This window comes from Heterodontus francisci, chromosome 44 (assembly GCF_036365525.1).
Source record: "Heterodontus francisci isolate sHetFra1 chromosome 44, sHetFra1.hap1, whole genome shotgun sequence".
NCBI classification, from domain to species: Eukaryota; Metazoa; Chordata; class Chondrichthyes; order Heterodontiformes; family Heterodontidae; genus Heterodontus; species Heterodontus francisci.
In genome coordinates, this window is record NC_090414.1 from 18987354 (window position 1) to 19010360 (window position 23007).

The following is a 23007-nucleotide window of genomic DNA, read 5'->3' on the forward strand; positions in this document are numbered from 1 at the left end:
TAAATAATCAATACACAGAGAGACTGGGTTATATACACTGTATAAATAATCAATACACTGAGACTGGGTTATATACACTGTATAAATAATCAATACACAGAGAGACTGGGTTATATACACTGTATAAATAATCAATACACAGAGAGACTGGGTTATATACACTGTATAAATAATCAATACACAGAGAGACTGGGTTATATACACTGAATAAATAATCAATACACTGAGAGACTGGGTTATATACACTGTATAAATAATCAATACACTGAGAGACTGGGTTATATACACTGTATAAATAATCAATACACAGAGAGACTGGGTTATATACACTGTATAAATAATCAATACACTGAGACTGGGTTATATACACTGTATAAATAATCAATACACAGAGAGACTGGGTTATATACACTGTATAAATAATCAATACACAGAGAGACTGGGTTATATACACTGTATAAATAATCAATACACAGAGAGACTGGGTTATATACACTGTATAAATAATCAATACACAGAGAGACTGGGTTATATACAGTGTATAAATAATCAATACACAGAGAGACTGGGTTATACACACTATAAATAATCAATACACAGAGAGACTGGGTTATATACACTATAAATAATCAATACACAGAGAGACTGGGTTATATACACTGTATAAATAATCAAATTTCTCTGCAGCACCTGTGGAAGAGCCTGTCACTCCAGAATTGGCCTTCATAGCCACTCCAGGCGCTGCTTCACAAACCACTGACCACCTCCAGGCGCGTATCCATTGTCTCTCGAGATAAGGAGGCCCAAAAGAAAGAATAAATAATCAATACACAGAGAGACTGGGTTATATACACTGTATAAATAATCAATACATAGAGAGACTGGGTTATATACACTGTATAAATAATCAATACACTGAGAGACTGGGTTATATACACTGTATAAATAATCAATACACAGAGAGACTGGGTTATATACACTGTATAAATAATCATTACACTGAGAGACTGGGTTATATACACTGTATAAATAATCAATACACTGAGAGACTGGGTTATATACACTGAATAAATAATCAATACACTGAGAGACTGAATTATATACACTGTATAAATCATCAATACACTGAGAGACTGGGTTATATACACTGTATAAATAATCAATACACAGAGAGACTGGGTTATATTCACTGTATAAATAATCAATACACAGAGAGACTGGGTTATATACACTGTATAAATAATCATTACACTGAGAGACTGGGTTATATACACTGTATAAATAATCAATACACTGAGAGACTGGGTTATATACACTGAATAAATAATCAATACACTGAGAGACTGGGTTATATTCACTGTATAAATAATCAATACACAGAGAGACTGGGTTATATACACTGTATAAATAATCAATACACAGAGAGACTGGGTTATATACACTGAATAAATAATCAATACACTGAGAGACTGGGTTATATACACTGAATAAATAATCAATACACTGAGAGACTGGGTTATATACACTGAATAAATAATCAATACACAGAGAGACTGGGTTATATACACTGAATAAATAATCAATACACAGAGAGACTGGGTTATATACACTGAATAAATAATCAATACACTGAGAGACTGGGTTATATACACTGTATAAATAATCAATACACAGAGAGACTGGGTTATATACACTGAATAAATAATCAATACACAGAGAGACTGGGTTATATACACTGAATCAATAATCAATACACAGAGAGACTGGGTTATATACACTGTATAAATAATCAATACACTGAGAGACTGGGTTACATACACTGAATAAATAATCAATACACAGAGAGACTGGGTTATATGCACTGTATAAATAATCAATACACAGAGAGACTGGGTTATATACACTGTATAAATAATCAATACACAGAGAGACTGGGTTATATGCACTGTATAAATAATCATTACACTGAGAGACTGGGTTATATACACTGTATAAATAATCAATACACAGAGAGACTGGGTTATATACACTGTATAAATAATCAATACACAGAGAGACTGGGTTATATACACTGTATAAATAATCAATACACAGAGAGACTGGGTAATATACACTGTATAAATAATCAATACACTGAGAGACTGGGTTATATACACTGCATAAATAATCAATACACAGAGAGACTGGGTTATATACACTGTATAAATCATCAATACACGGAGAGACTGGGTTATATACACTGAATAAATAATCAATACGCTGAGAGACTGGGTTATATACACTATAAATAATCAATACACAGAGAGACTGGGTTATATACACTGTATAAATAATCAATACACAGAGAGACTGGGTTATATACACTGTATAAATCATCAATACACGGAGAGACTGGGTTATATACACTGAATAAATAATCAATACACGGAGAGACTGGGTTATATACACTGTATAAATCATCAATACACGGAGAGACTGGGTTATATACACTGTATAAATAATCAATACACGGAGAGACTGGGTTATATACACTGAATAAATAATCAATACACGGAGAGACTGGGTTATATACACTGTATAAATCATCAATACACGGAGAGACTGGGTTATATACACTGTATAAATAATCAATACACGGAGAGACTGGGTTATATACACTGTATAAATAATCAATACACTGAGAGACTGGGTTATATACACTGTATAAATCATCAATACACGGAGAGACTGGGTTATATACACTGTATAAATAATCAATACACGGAGAGACTGGGTTATATACACTGTATAAATAATCAATACACTGAGACTGGGTTATATACACTGTATAAATAATCAATACACAGAGAGACTGGGTTATATACACTGAATAAATAATCAATACACTGAGAGACTGGGTTATATACACTTCATAAATAATCAATACACTGAGACTGGGTTATATACACTGTATAAATAATCAATACACAGAGAGACTGGGTTATATACACTGTATAAATAATCAAATTTCTCTGCAGCACCTGTGGAAGAGCCTGTCACTCCAGAATTGGCCTTCATAGCCACTCCAGGCGCTGCTTCACAAACCACTGACCACCTCCAGGCGCGTATCCATTGTCTCTCGAGATAAGGAGGCCCAAAAGAAAGAATAAATAATCAATACACAGAGAGACTGGGTTATATACACTGAATAAATAATCAATACACAGAGAGACTGGGTTATATACACTGTATAAATAATCAATACACTGAGACTGGGTTATATACACTGTATAAATAATCAATACACAGAGAGACTGGGTTATATACACTGTATAAATAATCAATACACTGAGAGACTGGGTTATATACACTGCATAAATAATCAATACACTGAGACTGGGTTATATACACTGAATAAATAATCAATACACAGAGAGACTGGGTTATATACACTATAAATCATCAATACACGGAGAGACTGGGTTATATACACTGAATAAATAATCAATACACTGAGAGACTGGGTTATATACACTATAAATAATCAATACACAGAGAGACTGGGTTATATACACTGTATAAATAATCAATACACAGAGAGACTGGGTTATATACACTGTATAAATCATCAATACACGGAGAGACTGGGTTATATACACTGAATAAATAATCAATACACTGAGAGACTGGGTTATATACACTATAAATAATCAATACACAGAGAGACTGGGTTATATACACTGTATAAATCATCAATACACGGAGAGACTGGGTTATATACACTGAATAAATAATCAATACACTGAGAGACTGGGTTATATACACTATAAATAATCAATACACAGAGAGACTGGGTTATATACACTGTATAAATAATCAATACACAGAGAGACTGGGTTATATACACTGTATAAATAATCAATACACAGAGAGACTGGGTTATATACACTGTATAAATAATCAATACACAGAGAGACTGGGTTATCTACACTGTATAAATAATCAATACACTGAGAGACTGGGTTATATACACTGTATAAATAATCAATACACTGAGAGACTGGGTTATATACACTGCATAAATAATCAATACACTGAGACTGGGTTATATACACTGTATAAATAATCAATACACGGAGAGACTGGGTTATATACACTGTATAAATAATCAATACACGGAGAGCCTGGGTTATATACACTGTATAAATAATCAATACACTGAGAGACTGGGTTATATACACTGCATAAATAATCAATACACTGAGACTGGGTTATATACACTGTATAAATAATCAATACACAGAGAGACTGGGTTATATACACTGAATAAATAATCAATACACAGAGAGACTGGGTTATATACACTGTATAAATAATCAAATTTCTCTGCAGCACCTGTGGAAGAGCCTGTCACTCCAGAATTGGCCTTCATAGCCACTCCAGGCGCTGCTTCACAAACCACTGACCACCTCCAGGCGCGTATCCATTGTCTCTCGAGATAAGGAGGCCCAAAAGAAAGAATAAATAATCAATACACAGAGAGACTGGGTTATATACACTGTATAAATAATCAATACACAGAGAGACTGGGTTATATACACTGTATAAATAATCAATACACAGAGAGACTGGGTTATATACACTGTATAAATAATCAATACACAGAGAGACTGGGTTATATACACTGTATAAATAATCAATACACTGAGAGACTGGGTTATATACACTGCATAAATAATCAATACACTGAGACTGGGTTATATACACTGTATAAATAATCAATACACGGAGAGACTGGGTTATATACACTGTATAAATAATCAATACACGGAGAGACTGGGTTATATACACTGTATAAATAATCAATACACTGAGACTGGGTTATATACACTGTATAAATAATCAATACACAGAGAGACTGGGTTATATACACTGAATAAATAATCAATACACTGAGAGACTGGGTTATATACACTGCATAAATAATCAATACACTGAGACTGGGTTATATGCACTGTATAAATAATCAATACACAGAGAGACTGGGTTATATACACTGAATAAATAATCAATACACAGAGAGACTGGGTTATATACACTGTATAAATAATCAAATTTCTCTGCAGCACCTGTGGAAGAGCCTGTCACTCCAGAATTGGCCTTCATAGCCACTCCAGGCGCTGCTTCACAAACCACTGACCACCTCCAGGCGCGTATCCATTGTCTCTCGAGATAAGGAGGCCCAAAAGAAAGAATAAATAATCAATACACAGAGAGACTGGGTTATATACACTGTATAAATAATCAATACATAGAGAGACTGGGTTATATACACTGAATAAATAATCAATACACTGAGAGACTGGGTTATATACACTGTATAAATAATCAATACACAGAGAGACTGGGTTATATACACTGTATAAATAATCATTACACTGAGAGACTGGGTTATATACACTGTATAAATAATCAATACACTGAGAGACTGGGTTATATACACTGAATAAATAATCAATACACTGAGAGACTGGGTTATATACACTGAATAAATAATCAATACACAGAGAGACTGGGTTATACACACTGAATAAATAATCAATACACAGAGAGACTGGGTTATATACACTGAATAAATAATCAATACACTGAGAGACTGGGTTATATACACTGAATAAATAATCAATACACTGAGAGACTGGGTTATATACACTGAATAAATAATCAATACACTGAGAGACTGGGTTATATAAACTGAATAAATAATCAATACACTGAGAGACTGGGTTATATACACTGAATAAATAATCAATACACTGAGAGACTGGGTTATATACACTGATTAAATAATCAATACACAGAGAGACTGGGTTATATACACTGAATAAATAATCAATACACAGAGAGACTGGGTTATATACACTGAATAAATAATCAATACACTGAGAGACTGGGTTATATACACTGTATAAATAATCAATACACAGAGAGACTGGGTTATATACACTGAATAAATAATCAATACACAGAGAGACTGGGTTATATACACTGAATAAATAATCAATACACAGAGAGACTGGGTTATATACACTGTATAAATAATCAATACACTGAGAGACTGGGTTACATACACTGAATAAATAATCAATACACAGAGAGACTGGGTTATATGCACTGTATAAATAATCAATACACAGAGAGACTGGGTTATATACACTGTATAAATAATCAATACACAGAGAGACTGGGTTATATGCACTGTATAAATAATCATTACACTGAGAGACAGGGTTATATACACTGTATAAATAATCAATACACAGAGAGACTGGGTTATATACACTGTATAAATAATCAATACACAGAGAGACTGGGTTATATACACTGCATAAATAATCAATACACAGAGAGACTGGGTTATATACACTGAATAAATAATCAATACACGGAGAGACTGGGTTATATACACTGAATAAATAATCAATACACGGAGAGACTGGGTTATATACACTGTATAAATAATCAATACACAGAGAGACTGGGTTATATACACTGTATAAATAATCAATACACAGAGACTGGGTTATATACACTGTATAAATAATCAATACACGGAGAGACTGGGTTATATACACTGAAAAAATAATCAATACACGGAGAGACTGGGTTATATACACTGAATAAATAATCAATACACTGAGAGACTGGGTTATATACACTGAATAAATAATCAATACACAGAGAGACTGGGTTATATACACTGTATAAATAATCATTACACTGAGAGACTGGGTTATATACACTGTATAAATAATCATTACACTGAGAGACTGGGTTATATACACTGTATAAATAATCAATACACTGAGAGACTGGGTTCTATACACTGTATAAATAATCAATACACTGAGAGACTGGGTTCTATACACTGTATAAATAATCAATACACTGAGAGACTGGGTTATATACACTGTATAAATAATCAATACACAGAGAGACTGGGTTATATACACTGTATAAATAATCATTACACTGAGAGACTGGGTTGTATACACTGTATAAATAATCATTACACAGAGAGACTGGGTTATATACACTGTATAAATAATCAATACACAGAGAGACTGGGTTATATACACTGTATAAATAATCAATACACTGAGAGACTGGGTTATATACACTGTATAAATAATCATTACACTGAGAGACTGGGTTATATACACTGTATAAATAATCAATACACTGAGAGACTGGGTTATATACACTGTATAAATAATCAATACACAGAGAGACTGGGTTATATACACTGTATAAATAATCAATACACAGAGAGACTGGGTTATATACACTGTATAAATAATCAATACACTGAGAGACTGGGTTATATACACTGTATAAATAATCAATACACTGAGAGACTGGGTTATATACACTGAATAAATAATCAATACACAGAGAGACTGGGTTATATACACTGAATAAATAATCAATACACAGAGAGACTGGGTTATATACACTGAATAAATAATCAATACACAGAGAGACTGGGTTATATACACTGAATAAATAATCAATACACAGAGAGACTGGGTTATATACACTGAATAAATAATCAATACACAGAGAGACTGGGTTATATACACTGAATAAATAATCAATACACAGAGAGACTGGGTTATATACACTGAATAAATAATCAATACACAGAGAGACTGGGTTATATACACTGAATAAATAATCAATACACAGAGAGACTGGGTTATATACACTGAATAAATAATCAATACACAGAGAGACTGGGTTATATACACTGAATAAATAATCAATACACTGAGAGACTGGGATATATACACTGCATAAATAATCAATACACTGAGACTGGGTTATATACACTGAATAAATAATCAATACACAGAGAGACTGGGTTATATACACTGTATAAATAATCAAATTTCTCTGCAGCACCTGTGGAAGAGCCTGTCACTCCAGAATTGGCCTTCATAGCCACTCCAGGCGCTGCTTCACAAACCACTGACCACCTCCAGGCGCGTATCCATTGTCTCTCGAGATAAGGAGGCCCAAAAGAAAGAATAAATAATCAATACACAGAGAGACTGGGTTATATACACTGTATAAATAATCAATACATAGAGAGACTGGGTTATATACACTGTATAAATAATCAATACACAGAGAGACTGGGTTATATACACTGTATAAATAATCATTACACTGAGAGACTGGGTTATATACACTGTATAAATAATCAATACACTGAGAGACTGGGTTATATACACTGAATAAATAATCAATACACTGAGAGACTGGGTTATATACACTGTATAAATAATCAATACACAGAGAGACTGGGTTATATACACTATAAATAATCAATACACAGAGAGACTGGGTTATATACACTGAATAAATAATCAATACACTGAGAGACTGGGTTATATACACTGAATAAATAATCAATACACTGAGAGACTGGGTTATATACACTGAATAAATAATCAATACACAGAGAGACTGGGTTATATACACTGAATAAATAATCAATACACAGAGAGACTGGGTTATATACACTGAATAAATAATCAATACACTGAGAGACTGGGTTATATACACTGTATAAATAATCAATACACAGAGAGACTGGGTTATATACACTGAATAAATAATCAATACACAGAGAGACTGGGTTATATACACTGAATAAATAATCAATACACAGAGAGACTGGGTTATATACACTGTATAAATAATCAATACACTGAGAGACTGGGTTATATACACTGCATAAATAATCAATACACTGAGACTGGGTTATATACACTGAATAAATAATCAATACACAGAGAGACTGGGTTATATACACTGTATAAATCATCAATACACGGAGAGACTGGGTTATATACACTGAATAAATAATCAATACACTGAGAGACTGGGTTATATACACTATAAATAATCAATACACAGAGAGACTGGGTTATATACACTGTATAAATAATCAATACACAGAGAGACTGGGTTATATACACTGTATAAATCATCAATACACGGAGAGACTGGGTTATATACACTGAATAAATAATCAATACACTGAGAGACTGGGTTATATACACTATAAATAATCAATACACAGAGAGACTGGGTTATATACACTGTATAAATCATCAATACACGGAGAGACTGGGTTATATACACTGAATAAATAATCAATACACTGAGAGACTGGGTTATATACACTATAAATAATCAATACACAGAGAGACTGGGTTATATACACTGTATAAATAATCAATACACAGAGAGACTGGGTTATATACACTGTATAAATAATCAATACACAGAGAGACTGGGTTATATACACTGTATAAATAATCAATACACTGAGAGACTGGGTTATATACACTGTATAAATAATCAATACACTGAGAGACTGGGTTATATACACTGCATAAATAATCAATACACTGAGACTGGGTTATATACACTGTATAAATAATCAATACACGGAGAGACTGGGTTATATACACTGTATAAATAATCAATACACGGAGAGACTGGGTTATATACACTGTATAAATAATCAATACACTGAGAGACTGGGTTATATACACTGCATAAATAATCAATACACTGAGACTGGGTTATATACACTGTATAAATAATCAATACACAGAGAGACTGGGTTATATACACTGAATAAATAATCAATACACAGAGAGACTGGGTTATATACACTGTATAAATAATCAAATTTCTCTGCAGCACCTGTGGAAGAGCCTGTCACTCCAGAATTGGCCTTCATAGCCACTCCAGGCGCTGCTTCACAAACCACTGACCACCTCCAGGCGCGTATCCATTGTCTCTCGAGATAAGGAGGCCCAAAAGAAAGAATAAATAATCAATACACAGAGAGACTGGGTTATATACACTGTATAAATAATCAATACACAGAGAGACTGGGTTATATACACTGTATAAATAATCAATACACAGAGAGACTGGGTTATATACACTGTATAAATAATCAATACACAGAGAGACTGGGTTATATACACTGTATAAATAATCAATACACTGAGAGACTGGGTTATATACACTGCATAAATAATCAATACACTGAGACTGGGTTATATACACTGTATAAATAATCAATACACGGAGAGACTGGGTTATATACACTGTATAAATAATCAATACACGGAGAGACTGGGTTATATACACTGTATAAATAATCAATACACTGAGACTGGGTTATATACACTGTATAAATAATCAATACACAGAGAGACTGGGTTATATACACTGAATAAATAATCAATACACTGAGAGACTGGGTTATATACACTGCATAAATAATCAATACACTGAGACTGGGTTATATGCACTGTATAAATAATCAATACACAGAGAGACTGGGTTATATACACTGAATAAATAATCAATACACAGAGAGACTGGGTTATATACACTGTATAAATAATCAAATTTCTCTGCAGCACCTGTGGAAGAGCCTGTCACTCCAGAATTGGCCTTCATAGCCACTCCAGGCGCTGCTTCACAAACCACTGACCACCTCCAGGCGCGTATCCATTGTCTCTCGAGATAAGGAGGCCCAAAAGAAAGAATAAATAATCAATACACAGAGAGACTGGGTTATATACACTGTATAAATAATCAATACATAGAGAGACTGGGTTATATACACTGAATAAATAATCAATACACTGAGAGACTGGGTTATATACACTGTATAAATAATCAATACACAGAGAGACTGGGTTATATACACTGTATAAATAATCATTACACTGAGAGACTGGGTTATATACACTGTATAAATAATCAATACACTGAGAGACTGGGTTATATACACTGAATAAATAATCAATACACTGAGAGACTGGGTTATATACACTGAATAAATAATCAATACACAGAGAGACTGGGTTATATACACTGAATAAATAATCAATACACAGAGAGACTGGGTTATATACACTGAATAAATAATCAATACACTGAGAGACTGGGTTATATACACTGAATAAATAATCAATACACTGAGAGACTGGGTTATATACACTGAATAAATAATCAATACACTGAGAGACTGGGTTATATACACTGAATAAATAATCAATACACTGAGAGACTGGGTTATATACACTGAATAAATAATCAATACACTGAGAGACTGGGTTATATACACTGATTAAATAATCAATACACAGAGAGACTGGGTTATATACACTGAATAAATAATCAATACACAGAGAGACTGGGTTATATACACTGAATAAATAATCAATACACTGAGAGACTGGGTTATATACACTGTATAAATAATCAATACACAGAGAGACTGGGTTATATACACTGAATAAATAATCAATACACAGAGAGACTGGGTTATATACACTGAATAAATAATCAATACACAGAGAGACTGGGTTATATACACTGTATAAATAATCAATACACTGAGAGACTGGGTTACATACACTGAATAAATAATCAATACACAGAGAGACTGGGTTATATGCACTGTATAAATAATCAATACACAGAGAGACTGGGTTATATACACTGTATAAATAATCAATACACAGAGAGACTGGGTTATATGCACTGTATAAATAATCATTACACTGAGAGACAGGGTTATATACACTGTATAAATAATCAATACACAGAGAGACTGGGTTATATACACTGTATAAATAATCAATACACAGAGAGACTGGGTTATATACACTGCATAAATAATCAATACACAGAGAGACTGGGTTATATACACTGAATAAATAATCAATACACGGAGAGACTGGGTTATATACACTGAATAAATAATCAATACACGGAGAGACTGGGTTATATACACTGTATAAATAATCAATACACAGAGAGACTGGGTTATATACACTGTATAAATAATCAATACACAGAGACTGGGTTATATACACTGTATAAATAATCAATACACGGAGAGACTGGGTTATATACACTGAAAAAATAATCAATACACGGAGAGACTGGGTTATATACACTGAATAAATAATCAATACACTGAGAGACTGGGTTATATACACTGAATAAATAATCAATACACAGAGAGACTGGGTTATATACACTGTATAAATAATCATTACACTGAGAGACTGGGTTATATACACTGTATAAATAATCATTACACTGAGAGACTGGGTTATATACACTGTATAAATAATCAATACACTGAGAGACTGGGTTCTATACACTGTATAAATAATCAATACACTGAGAGACTGGGTTCTATACACTGTATAAATAATCAATACACTGAGAGACTGGGTTATATACACTGTATAAATAATCAATACACAGAGAGACTGGGTTATATACACTGTATAAATAATCATTACACTGAGAGACTGGGTTGTATACACTGTATAAATAATCATTACACAGAGAGACTGGGTTATATACACTGTATAAATAATCAATACACAGAGAGACTGGGTTATATACACTGTATAAATAATCAATACACTGAGAGACTGGGTTATATACACTGTATAAATAATCATTACACTGAGAGACTGGGTTATATACACTGTATAAATAATCAATACACTGAGAGACTGGGTTATATACACTGTATAAATAATCAATACACAGAGAGACTGGGTTATATACACTGTATAAATAATCAATACACAGAGAGACTGGGTTATATACACTGTATAAATAATCAATACACTGAGAGACTGGGTTATATACACTGTATAAATAATCAATACACTGAGAGACTGGGTTATATACACTGAATAAATAATCAATACACAGAGAGACTGGGTTATATACACTGAATAAATAATCAATACACAGAGAGACTGGGTTATATACACTGAATAAATAATCAATACACAGAGAGACTGGGTTATATACACTGAATAAATAATCAATACACAGAGAGACTGGGTTATATACACTGAATAAATAATCAATACACAGAGAGACTGGGTTATATACACTGAATAAATAATCAATACACAGAGAGACTGGGTTATATACACTGAATAAATAATCAATACACAGAGAGACTGGGTTATATACACTGAATAAATAATCAATACACAGAGAGACTGGGTTATATACACTGAATAAATAATCAATACACTGAGAGACTGGGATATATACACTGCATAAATAATCAATACACTGAGACTGGGTTATATACACTGAATAAATAATCAATACACAGAGAGACTGGGTTATATACACTGTATAAATAATCAAATTTCTCTGCAGCACCTGTGGAAGAGCCTGTCACTCCAGAATTGGCCTTCATAGCCACTCCAGGCGCTGCTTCACAAACCACTGACCACCTCCAGGCGCGTATCCATTGTCTCTCGAGATAAGGAGGCCCAAAAGAAAGAATAAATAATCAATACACAGAGAGACTGGGTTATATACACTGTATAAATAATCAATACATAGAGAGACTGGGTTATATACACTGTATAAATAATCAATACACAGAGAGACTGGGTTATATACACTGTATAAATAATCATTACACTGAGAGACTGGGTTATATACACTGTATAAATAATCAATACACTGAGAGACTGGGTTATATACACTGAATAAATAATCAATACACTGAGAGACTGGGTTATATACACTGTATAAATAATCAATACACAGAGAGACTGGGTTATATACACTATAAATAATCAATACACAGAGAGACTGGGTTATATACACTGAATAAATAATCAATACACTGAGAGACTGGGTTATATACACTGAATAAATAATCAATACACTGAGAGACTGGGTTATATACACTGAATAAATAATCAATACACAGAGAGACTGGGTTATATACACTGAATAAATAATCAATACACAGAGAGACTGGGTTATATACACTGAATAAATAATCAATACACTGAGAGACTGGGTTATATACACTGTATAAATAATCAATACACAGAGAGACTGGGTTATATACACTGAATAAATAATCAATACACAGAGAGACTGGGTTATATACACTGAATAAATAATCAATACACAGAGAGACTGGGTTATATACACTGTATAAATAATCAATACACTGAGAGACTGGGTTACATACACTGAATAAATAATCAATACACAGAGAGACTGGGTTATATGCACTGTATAAATAATCAATACACAGAGAGACTGGGTTATATACACTGTATAAATAATCAATACACAGAGAGACTGGGTTATATGCACTGTATAAATAATCATTACACTGAGAGACTGGGTTATATACACTGTATAAATAATCAATACACGGAGAGACTGGGTTATATACACTGTATAAATAATCAATACACAGAGAGACTGGGTTATATACACTATAAATAATCAATACACTGAGAGACTGGGTTATATACACTGTATAAATAATCAATACACAGAGAGACTGGGTTATATACACTGTATAAATAATCAATACACGGAGAGACTGGGTTATATACACTGAAAAAATAATCAATACACGGAGAGACTGGGTTATATACACTGTATAAATAATCAATACACTGAGAGACTGGGTTATATACACTGAATAAATAATCAATACACTGAGAGACTGGGTTATATACACTGTATAAATAATCAATACACAGAGAGACTGGGTTATATACACTGAATAAATAATCAATACACTGAGAGACTGGGTTATATACACTGTATAAATAATCAATACACTGAGAGACTGGGTTATATACACTGAATAAATAATCAATACACTGAGAGACTGGGTTATATACACTGTATAAATCATCAATACACAGAGAGACTGGGTTATATACACTGTATAAATAATCAATACACGGAGAGACTGGGTTATATACACTGTATAAATAATAAATACACGGAGAGACTGGGTTATATACACTGTATAAATAATCAATACACAGAGAGACTGGGTTATATACACTATAAATAATCAATACACTGAGAGACTGGGTTATATACACTGTATAAATAATCAATACACAGAGAGACTGGGTTATATACACTGTATAAATAATCAATACACGGAGAGACTGGGTTATATACACTGAAAAAATAATCAATACACGGAGAGACTGGGTTATATACACTGAATAAATAATCAATACACTGAGAGACTGGGTTATATACACTGTATAAATAATAAATACACTGAGAGACTGGGTTATATACACTGAATAAATAATCAATACACAGAGAGACTGGGTTATATACACTGTATAAATAATAAATACACTGAGAGACTGGGTTATATACACTGTATAAATAATCAATACACAGAGAGACTGGGTTATATACACTATAAATAATCAATACACAGAGAGACTGGGTTATATACACTGTATAAATCAATACACGGAGAGACTGGGTTATATACACTGAAAAAATAATCAATACACAGAGAGACTGGGTTATATACACTGTATAAATAATCAATACACAGAGAGACTGGGTTATATACACTGTATAAATAATCATTACACTGAGAGACTGGGTTATATACACTGTATAAATAATCATTACACTGAGAGACTGGGTTATATACACTGTATAAATAATCAATACACGGAGAGACTGGGTTATATACACTGAATAAATAATCAATACACAGAGAGACTGGGTTATATACACTGTATAAATAATCATTACACTGAGAGACTGGGTTATATACACTGTATAAATAATCATTACACTGAGAGACTGGGTTATATACACTGTATAAATAATCAATACACTGAGTGACTGGGTTCTATACACTGTATAAATAATCAATACACTGAGAGACTGGGTTATATACACTGTATAAATAATCAATACACAGAGAGACTGGGTTATATACACTGTATAAATAATCATTACACTGAGAGACTGGGTTGTATACACTGTATAAATAATCATTACACAGAGAGACTGGGTTATATACACTGTATAAATAATCAATACACAGAGAGACTGGGTTATATACACTGTATAAATAATCAATACACTGAGAGACAGGGTTATATACACTGTATAAATAATAAATACACTGAGAGACTGGGTTATATACACTGTATAAATAATCAATACACAGAGAGACTGGGTTATATACACTATAAATAATCAATACACAGAGAGACTGGGTTATATACACTGTATAAATCAATACACGGAGAGACTGGGTTATATACACTGAAAAAATAATCAATACACAGAGAGACTGGGTTATATACACTGTATAAATAATCAATACACAGAGAGACTGGGTTATATACACTGTATAAATAATCATTACACTGAGAGACTGGGTTATATACACTGTATAAATAATCATTACACTGAGAGACTGGGTTATATACACTGTATAAATAATCAATACACGGAGAGACTGGGTTATATACACTGAATAAATAATCAATACACAGAGAGACTGGGTTATATACACTGTATAAATAATCATTACACTGAGAGACTGGGTTATATACACTGTATAAATAATCATTACACTGAGAGACTGGGTTATATACACTGTATAAATAATCAATACACTGAGTGACTGGGTTCTATACACTGTATAAATAATCAATACACTGAGAGACTGGGTTATATACACTGTATAAATAATCAATACACAGAGAGACTGGGTTATATACACTGTATAAATAATCATTACACTGAGAGACTGGGTTGTATACACTGTATAAATAATCATTACACAGAGAGACTGGGTTATATACACTGTATAAATAATCAATACACAGAGAGACTGGGTTATATACACTGTATAAATAATCAATACACTGAGAGACAGGGTTATATACACTGTATAAATAATCATTACACTGAGAGACTGGGTTATATACACTGTATAAATAATCAATACACTGAGAGACTGGGTTATATACACTGTATAAATAATCAATACACAGAGAGACTGGGTTATATACACTGTATAAATAATCAATACACAGAGAGACTGGGTAATATACACTGTATAAATAATCAATACACTGAGAGACTGGGTTATATACACTGTATAAATAATCAATACACTGAGAGACTGGGTTATATACACTGAATAAATAATCAATACACAGAGAGACTGGGTTATATACACTGAATAAATAATCAATACACAGAGAGACTGGGTTATATACACTGAATAAATAATCAATACACAGAGAGACTGGGTTATATACACTGAATAAATAATCAATACACAGAGAGACTGGGTTATATACACTGAATAAATAATCAATACACAGAGAGACTGGGTTATATACACTGAATAAATAATCAATACACAGAGAGACTGGGTTATATACACTGAATAAATAATCAATACACAGAGAGACTGGGTTATATACACTGAATAAATAATCAATACACAGAGAGACTGGGTTATATACACTGAATAAATAATCAATACACAGAGAGACTGGGTTATATACACTGAATAAATAATCAATACACAGAGAGACTGGGTTATATACACTGAATAAATAATCAATACACAGAGAGACTGGGTTATATACACTGAATAAATAATCAATACACAGAGAGACTGGGTTATATACACTGTATAAATAATCAATACACTGAGACACTGGGTTATATACACTGTATAAATAATCAATACACGGAGAGACTGGGTTATATACACTGAATAAATAATCAATACACTGAGAGACTGGGTTATATACACTGTATAAATAATCAATACACTGAGAGACTGGGTTATATACACTGAATAAATAATCAATACACTGAGAGACTGGGTTATATACACTGTATGAATAATCAATACACAGAGAGACTGGGTTATATACACTGTATAAATAATCAATACACAGAGAGACTGGGTTATATACACTGTATAAATAATACACTGAGAGACTGGGTTATATACACTGTATAAATAATCAATACACATAGAGACTGGGTTATATACACTGTATAAATAATCAATACACAGAGAGACTGGGTTATATACACTGTATGAATAATCAATACACAGAGAGACTGGGTTATATACACTGTATAAATAATCAATACACAGAGAGACTGGGTTATATACACTGTATAAATAATACACTGAGAGACTGGGTTATATACACTGTATAAATAATCAATACACAGAGAGACTGGGTTATATACACTGTATAAATAATCAATACACTGAGAGACTGGGTTATATACACTGTATAAATAATCAATACACTGAGAGACTGGGTTATATACACTGTATAAATAATCAATACACTGAGAGACTGGGTTATATACACTGTATAAATAATCAATACACTGAGAGACTGGGTTATGTCCACTGAATAAATAATCAATACACTGAGAGACTGGGTAATATACACTATAAATAATCAATACACTGAGAGACTGGGTTATATACACTGTGTAAATAATCAATACACAGAGAGACTGGGTAATATACACTATAAATAATCAATTCACTGAGAGACTGGGTTATATACACTGTGTAAATAATCAATACACAGAGAGACTGGGTTATATACACTGTGTAAATAATCAATACACAGAGAGACTGGGTAATATACACTATAAATAATCAATACACTGAGAGACTGGGTTATATACACTGAATAAATAATCAATACACTGAGAGACTGGGTTATATACACTGTATAAATAATCAATACACAGAGAGACTGTGTTCTATACACTGTATAAATAATCAATACACAGAGAGACTGGGTTATATACACTGTATAAATAATACACTGAGAGACTGGGTTATATACACTGTATAAATAATCAATACACAGAGAGACTGGGTTATATACACTGTATAAATAATCAATACACTGAGAGACTGGGTTATATACACTGTATAAATAATCAATACACTCAGAGACTGGGTTATGTACACTGAATAAATAATCAATACACTGAGAGACTGGGTTATATACACTGTATAAATAACCAATGCACAGAGAGACTGGGTAATATACACTATAAATAATCAATACACTGAGAGACTGGGTTATATACACTGTGTAAATAATCAATACACAGAGAGACTGGGTTATATACACTGAATAAATAATCAATACACTGAGAGACTGGGTTATATACACTGTATAAATAATCAATACACAGAGAGACTGTGTTCTATACACTGTATAAATAATCAATACACAGAGGGACTGGGTTATATACACTGTATAAATAATACACTGAGAGACTGGGTTATATACACTGAATAAATAATCAATACACTGAGAGACTGGGTTATATACACTGTATAAATAATCAATACACAGAGAGACTGGGTTATATACACTGTATAAATAACCAATGCACAGAGAGACTGGGTTATATACACTGAATAAATAATCAATACACAGAGAGACTGGGTTATATACACTGAATAAATAATCAATACACTGAGAGACTGGGTTATATACTCTGTATAAATAATCAATACACAGAGAGACTGGGTTATATACACTGTATAAATAATCAATACACAGAGAGACTGGGTTATATACACTGTATAAATAATACACTGAGAGACTGGGTTATATACACTGTATAAATAATCAATACACAGAGAGACTGGGTTATATTCACTGTATAAATAATCTATCAATATACTGGGATTGTGCCCATATTTGCTGGGCAGGGACCCCAGGACTGTGTCCGTATTTGCGAGGGGTGGGGGGTGGTACCTGGAACTGTGTCCTTATTTGCCGGGAGGGGGAAATATATATGAGGAAGAGCCACTAAGTCAGGGCTCCTTCCTGTTTAGTGCAATTGGGTGGGCACAGGGTGATGTTATCTCATTTATCTGTTTTTAGCCGGCCTTGTTCTTTGTTGTAGTGGCCCTGGTGCCCCGTGTTGATCTGACTGGGTGGTGGTGGCAGATTTCCTTCCCTCAAGGACATTTGAGGACAAAGTTGGCTTTCCAGTGACAATGCAGCAGTTTGCGTCCTCTGAATTCACCAGAGAGAGGGTCAGGTTTGGCCTTGATGGTTCCTACAGTTGAATAGCCAGCTGAAGCACTCAGTCTCGGCTCAAATAGGTGGATATTTGGCTAGATATTCAATGGTTAAGCAGGGGGCATTATTCCAGGATGGGTTGAGGCAACAACACTTGCATCTGTATAGCGCCTTTAACGGAATAATACCTTGGGATCTTTGAGGGAGACATCAGGCCGGGGGTGAAAAATAGCTGCAATATCGTACTGCTGCAGTGTTTTAATGTAGCTTTTCTCTGTCTTCCTCCACTCCTACAGTGTGTCGTCATGTCATATCTCCAGTGGCTCCAAGACAGCGACTACAATTCTAACTGTTGCCTGTGCAATACTCCACTCACAGACGAGGACACAATTCGGCTGGTTTGCTATGGTGCGTGTTGTCCTGGGTGGTACGGTGCTGTGTCATGGGATGTGGGCGTTGCTGGCAAGGCTCAGCATTTAGTGCCCATCCCTTGAGAAGGTGATGGTGAGCTGCCTTCTTGAACCGCTGCAGTCCGTGGGGTGTAGGTACACCCACAGTGCTGTTAGGGAGGGAGTTCCAGGATTGTGACCCAGCGACAGTGATGGAACGGCCGATATAGTTCCAAGTCAGGATGGTGTGTGACTTGGAGGGCAACTTGCAGGTGATGGTGTTCCCATGTGCCTGCTGCCCTTGTCCTTCTAGGTGGTAGAGGTCGCGAGTTTGGAAGGTGCTGTCGAAGGAGCCTTGGCGAGTTGCTGCAGTGCATCTTGTAGATGGTACACACTGCTGCCACTGTGCTTCGTGGTTGTGGGAGTGAATGTTGAAGGTGGTGGATGGGGCGCCAGTCAAGCGGGCTGCTTTATCCTGGATGGTGTTGAGCTTCTTGAGTGTTGTTGAAACCTCACTCATCCAGGCAAGTGGAGAGTATTCCATCACACTCCTGACTTGTGCCTTGTAGATGGTGGACAGGCTTTGGGGAGTCAGGAGGTGAGTTACTTGCCGCAGAATTCCCAGTTTCTGACCTGCTCTTGTAGCCGCAGTATTTATGGTCCAGTTCAGTTTCTGGTCAATGATAACCCCCAGGCTGTTGATAGAGGGACATTCAGCGATGGTAATGCCGTTGAATGTCAAGGGCGGATGTGTAGTGCAAATGCTACTTGCCACTTACCAGCCTAAGCCTGAATGTTGGCCAGGTCTTGCTGCGTCTAGACGTGGACTGCTTCAGTATCTGGCAAATTGTGAATGGAACTGAACACTGTGCGGTCATTAGAGAACATCCCCACTTCTGATTTTAGGACCCAGGTTACGTGCAGTGGCTGCCTCCAACCTGGAGGGTCCTCTGCTTTATGTGGTCCCAGGTTAACTGCTCGTGTAGACGGTAGGTGTGTGTTTGTAGCAGTGGGTAGGTTTACCGTGGACTGCTGAGATTTAGTAACTGTGTGGATGTGGGCTGAGAACAGGATCAGGCTGAGCTGCCGTCCTGGACACTCACCTTTCCAAGTCTTGGGCTAAGTGGTTACACGGCTCAAGTAGCAGGTGCGGACCTGGTTGAATAGCTGTCCTGTTATCCAGCCTTGCAGCACATTTTGTGCTGCAGTTGTGGGGGTGGGAGAACTGCTGTGATGCCCCTGGTGGTCGAATAGGAAGCTGGGACTCAGTAAATGGGCTTATTCATTTGAAATGGGACATTTAGGTGAGAATCCGGGGAGTCTGATGATAACTGTGAAGTCGTGCTGCAGGATAAATGGGCATCTTTAGCAAGGAGGAGGGGCGGTAAATCTCGAGGCTGTGTTACCAAGGGCGCACACTGAGCTGCAAGGGTACATTACGCTCGTGTGGTGAGGGATCGGCGGGGATGTGTGCAGTATCCGGCTTTCACGCGCACACATCCTTAAGGTTCCGCCCCCGACCATGAGTTCAGCACTTTCAGGAGAGGGAGGGAAAGGCCTTTCAAATTGTAGCTTTAAACAAGCAGAAGGATTGCTTGCAACTTTCAGGCTGGGGCTCACCACAGACGTGGCTTTGTACATGCTGTTAGGTGTGGCGGTATACGGCAAAGAGACTTACAGGCCACGGTGGCACTCTGTGACTCTGACCTGATGCGTTGCTGCATCTCGTCCTTTTCCTGCTCGAATTCCCGATTTTAATTGCTTCCCTCTTTTCTCTTCCCCCTCTCCCTCTTCCCGGAAAAAGACATCTTCCATTGGTCCTGTTTGAACAAGATGGCCGCACAGCTGCCGAAGAACACTGCTCCAGCAGGTTACCAGTGTCCAATCTGCAAGGGGCCCGTCTTTCCTCCGGCCAACACGGTCAGTCCGGTGGCCAGTGTCCTGAAGGAGAAGCTGTCCACGGTGAATTGGGCGCGCGCCGGGCTCGGCCTCCCGCTGGTAAGGAGGAATTTCCTTCGCGTGCGTGCAGGGTCCTGTTGGGAGGGGGGTGGGCAGACGGCAGGCCAGGAGGTCCTGGGGCTCATGAACCCCCCCCCACCCCCCACCCCGCCAACCACACTCCCCGGCCTGCGGTGTGTGGCCTTTGCTTTCAGACTGCCGTGCCACAGTTGAATAGCCGCCCGGCATCCCGAGTTCCCGCTGCCGTGCTGCCCCGTGCAGTCGAATAGGCAGGTTGGCACAGTATCGGTGTGAGAGTCGGACGCTTGGGTGAGACTCCGGGGGACTGCTGGTGGCCGTGGAGCCGTGACACGGGGAATTCTGCAGTCTCCATTATGAAGGGGCGCTCTCTGAGGTGCCAGAATTAGCCACATTCACCCCACCCCACCCCCCCCAAACCCAGCTCTGCTGCTGCAGGAATACGACAGTGTTCAGGGAACCCTGATGTGCAGGGCTGCCTCTCGAACCTCACGCTTAACCTTTCCTGACTGCGTTTTTTTTTTCCTCTTGCCACACCCAACTTCACCAGATTGAAGAAAGGCCGTCTCAGGACCAGGAGTCACTCGATACCACAGACTACACCGATTGGTCAAACCTTCCTGGTAAGATGCGTAGCCCGCCCGGCC

At 35.7% G+C, this 23007-nt stretch overlaps 2 protein-coding genes across 3 annotated transcripts in view; both read left to right on the forward strand.

The window, feature by feature from the left end:
• The window catches only part of zfpl1 (zinc finger protein-like 1), a 32677-nt gene that overhangs the window by 3467 nt on the left and 6203 nt on the right, over nucleotides 1-23007 (forward strand). For both annotated transcript variants that reach the window (XM_068021469.1, XM_068021468.1), the window contains exons 2-4: nucleotides 20291-20402; nucleotides 22188-22381; nucleotides 22911-22983. In XM_068021469.1, coding sequence (XP_067877570.1) covers nucleotides 20291-20402; nucleotides 22188-22381; nucleotides 22911-22983 — 379 coding nt within the window. The remainder of the gene's footprint in view (nucleotides 1-20290; nucleotides 20403-22187; nucleotides 22382-22910; nucleotides 22984-23007) is intronic.
• Nucleotides 1-23007, forward strand: part of tm7sf2 (transmembrane 7 superfamily member 2) — a 558775-nt gene that overhangs the window by 1062 nt on the left and 534706 nt on the right. The window lies entirely within an intron of this gene.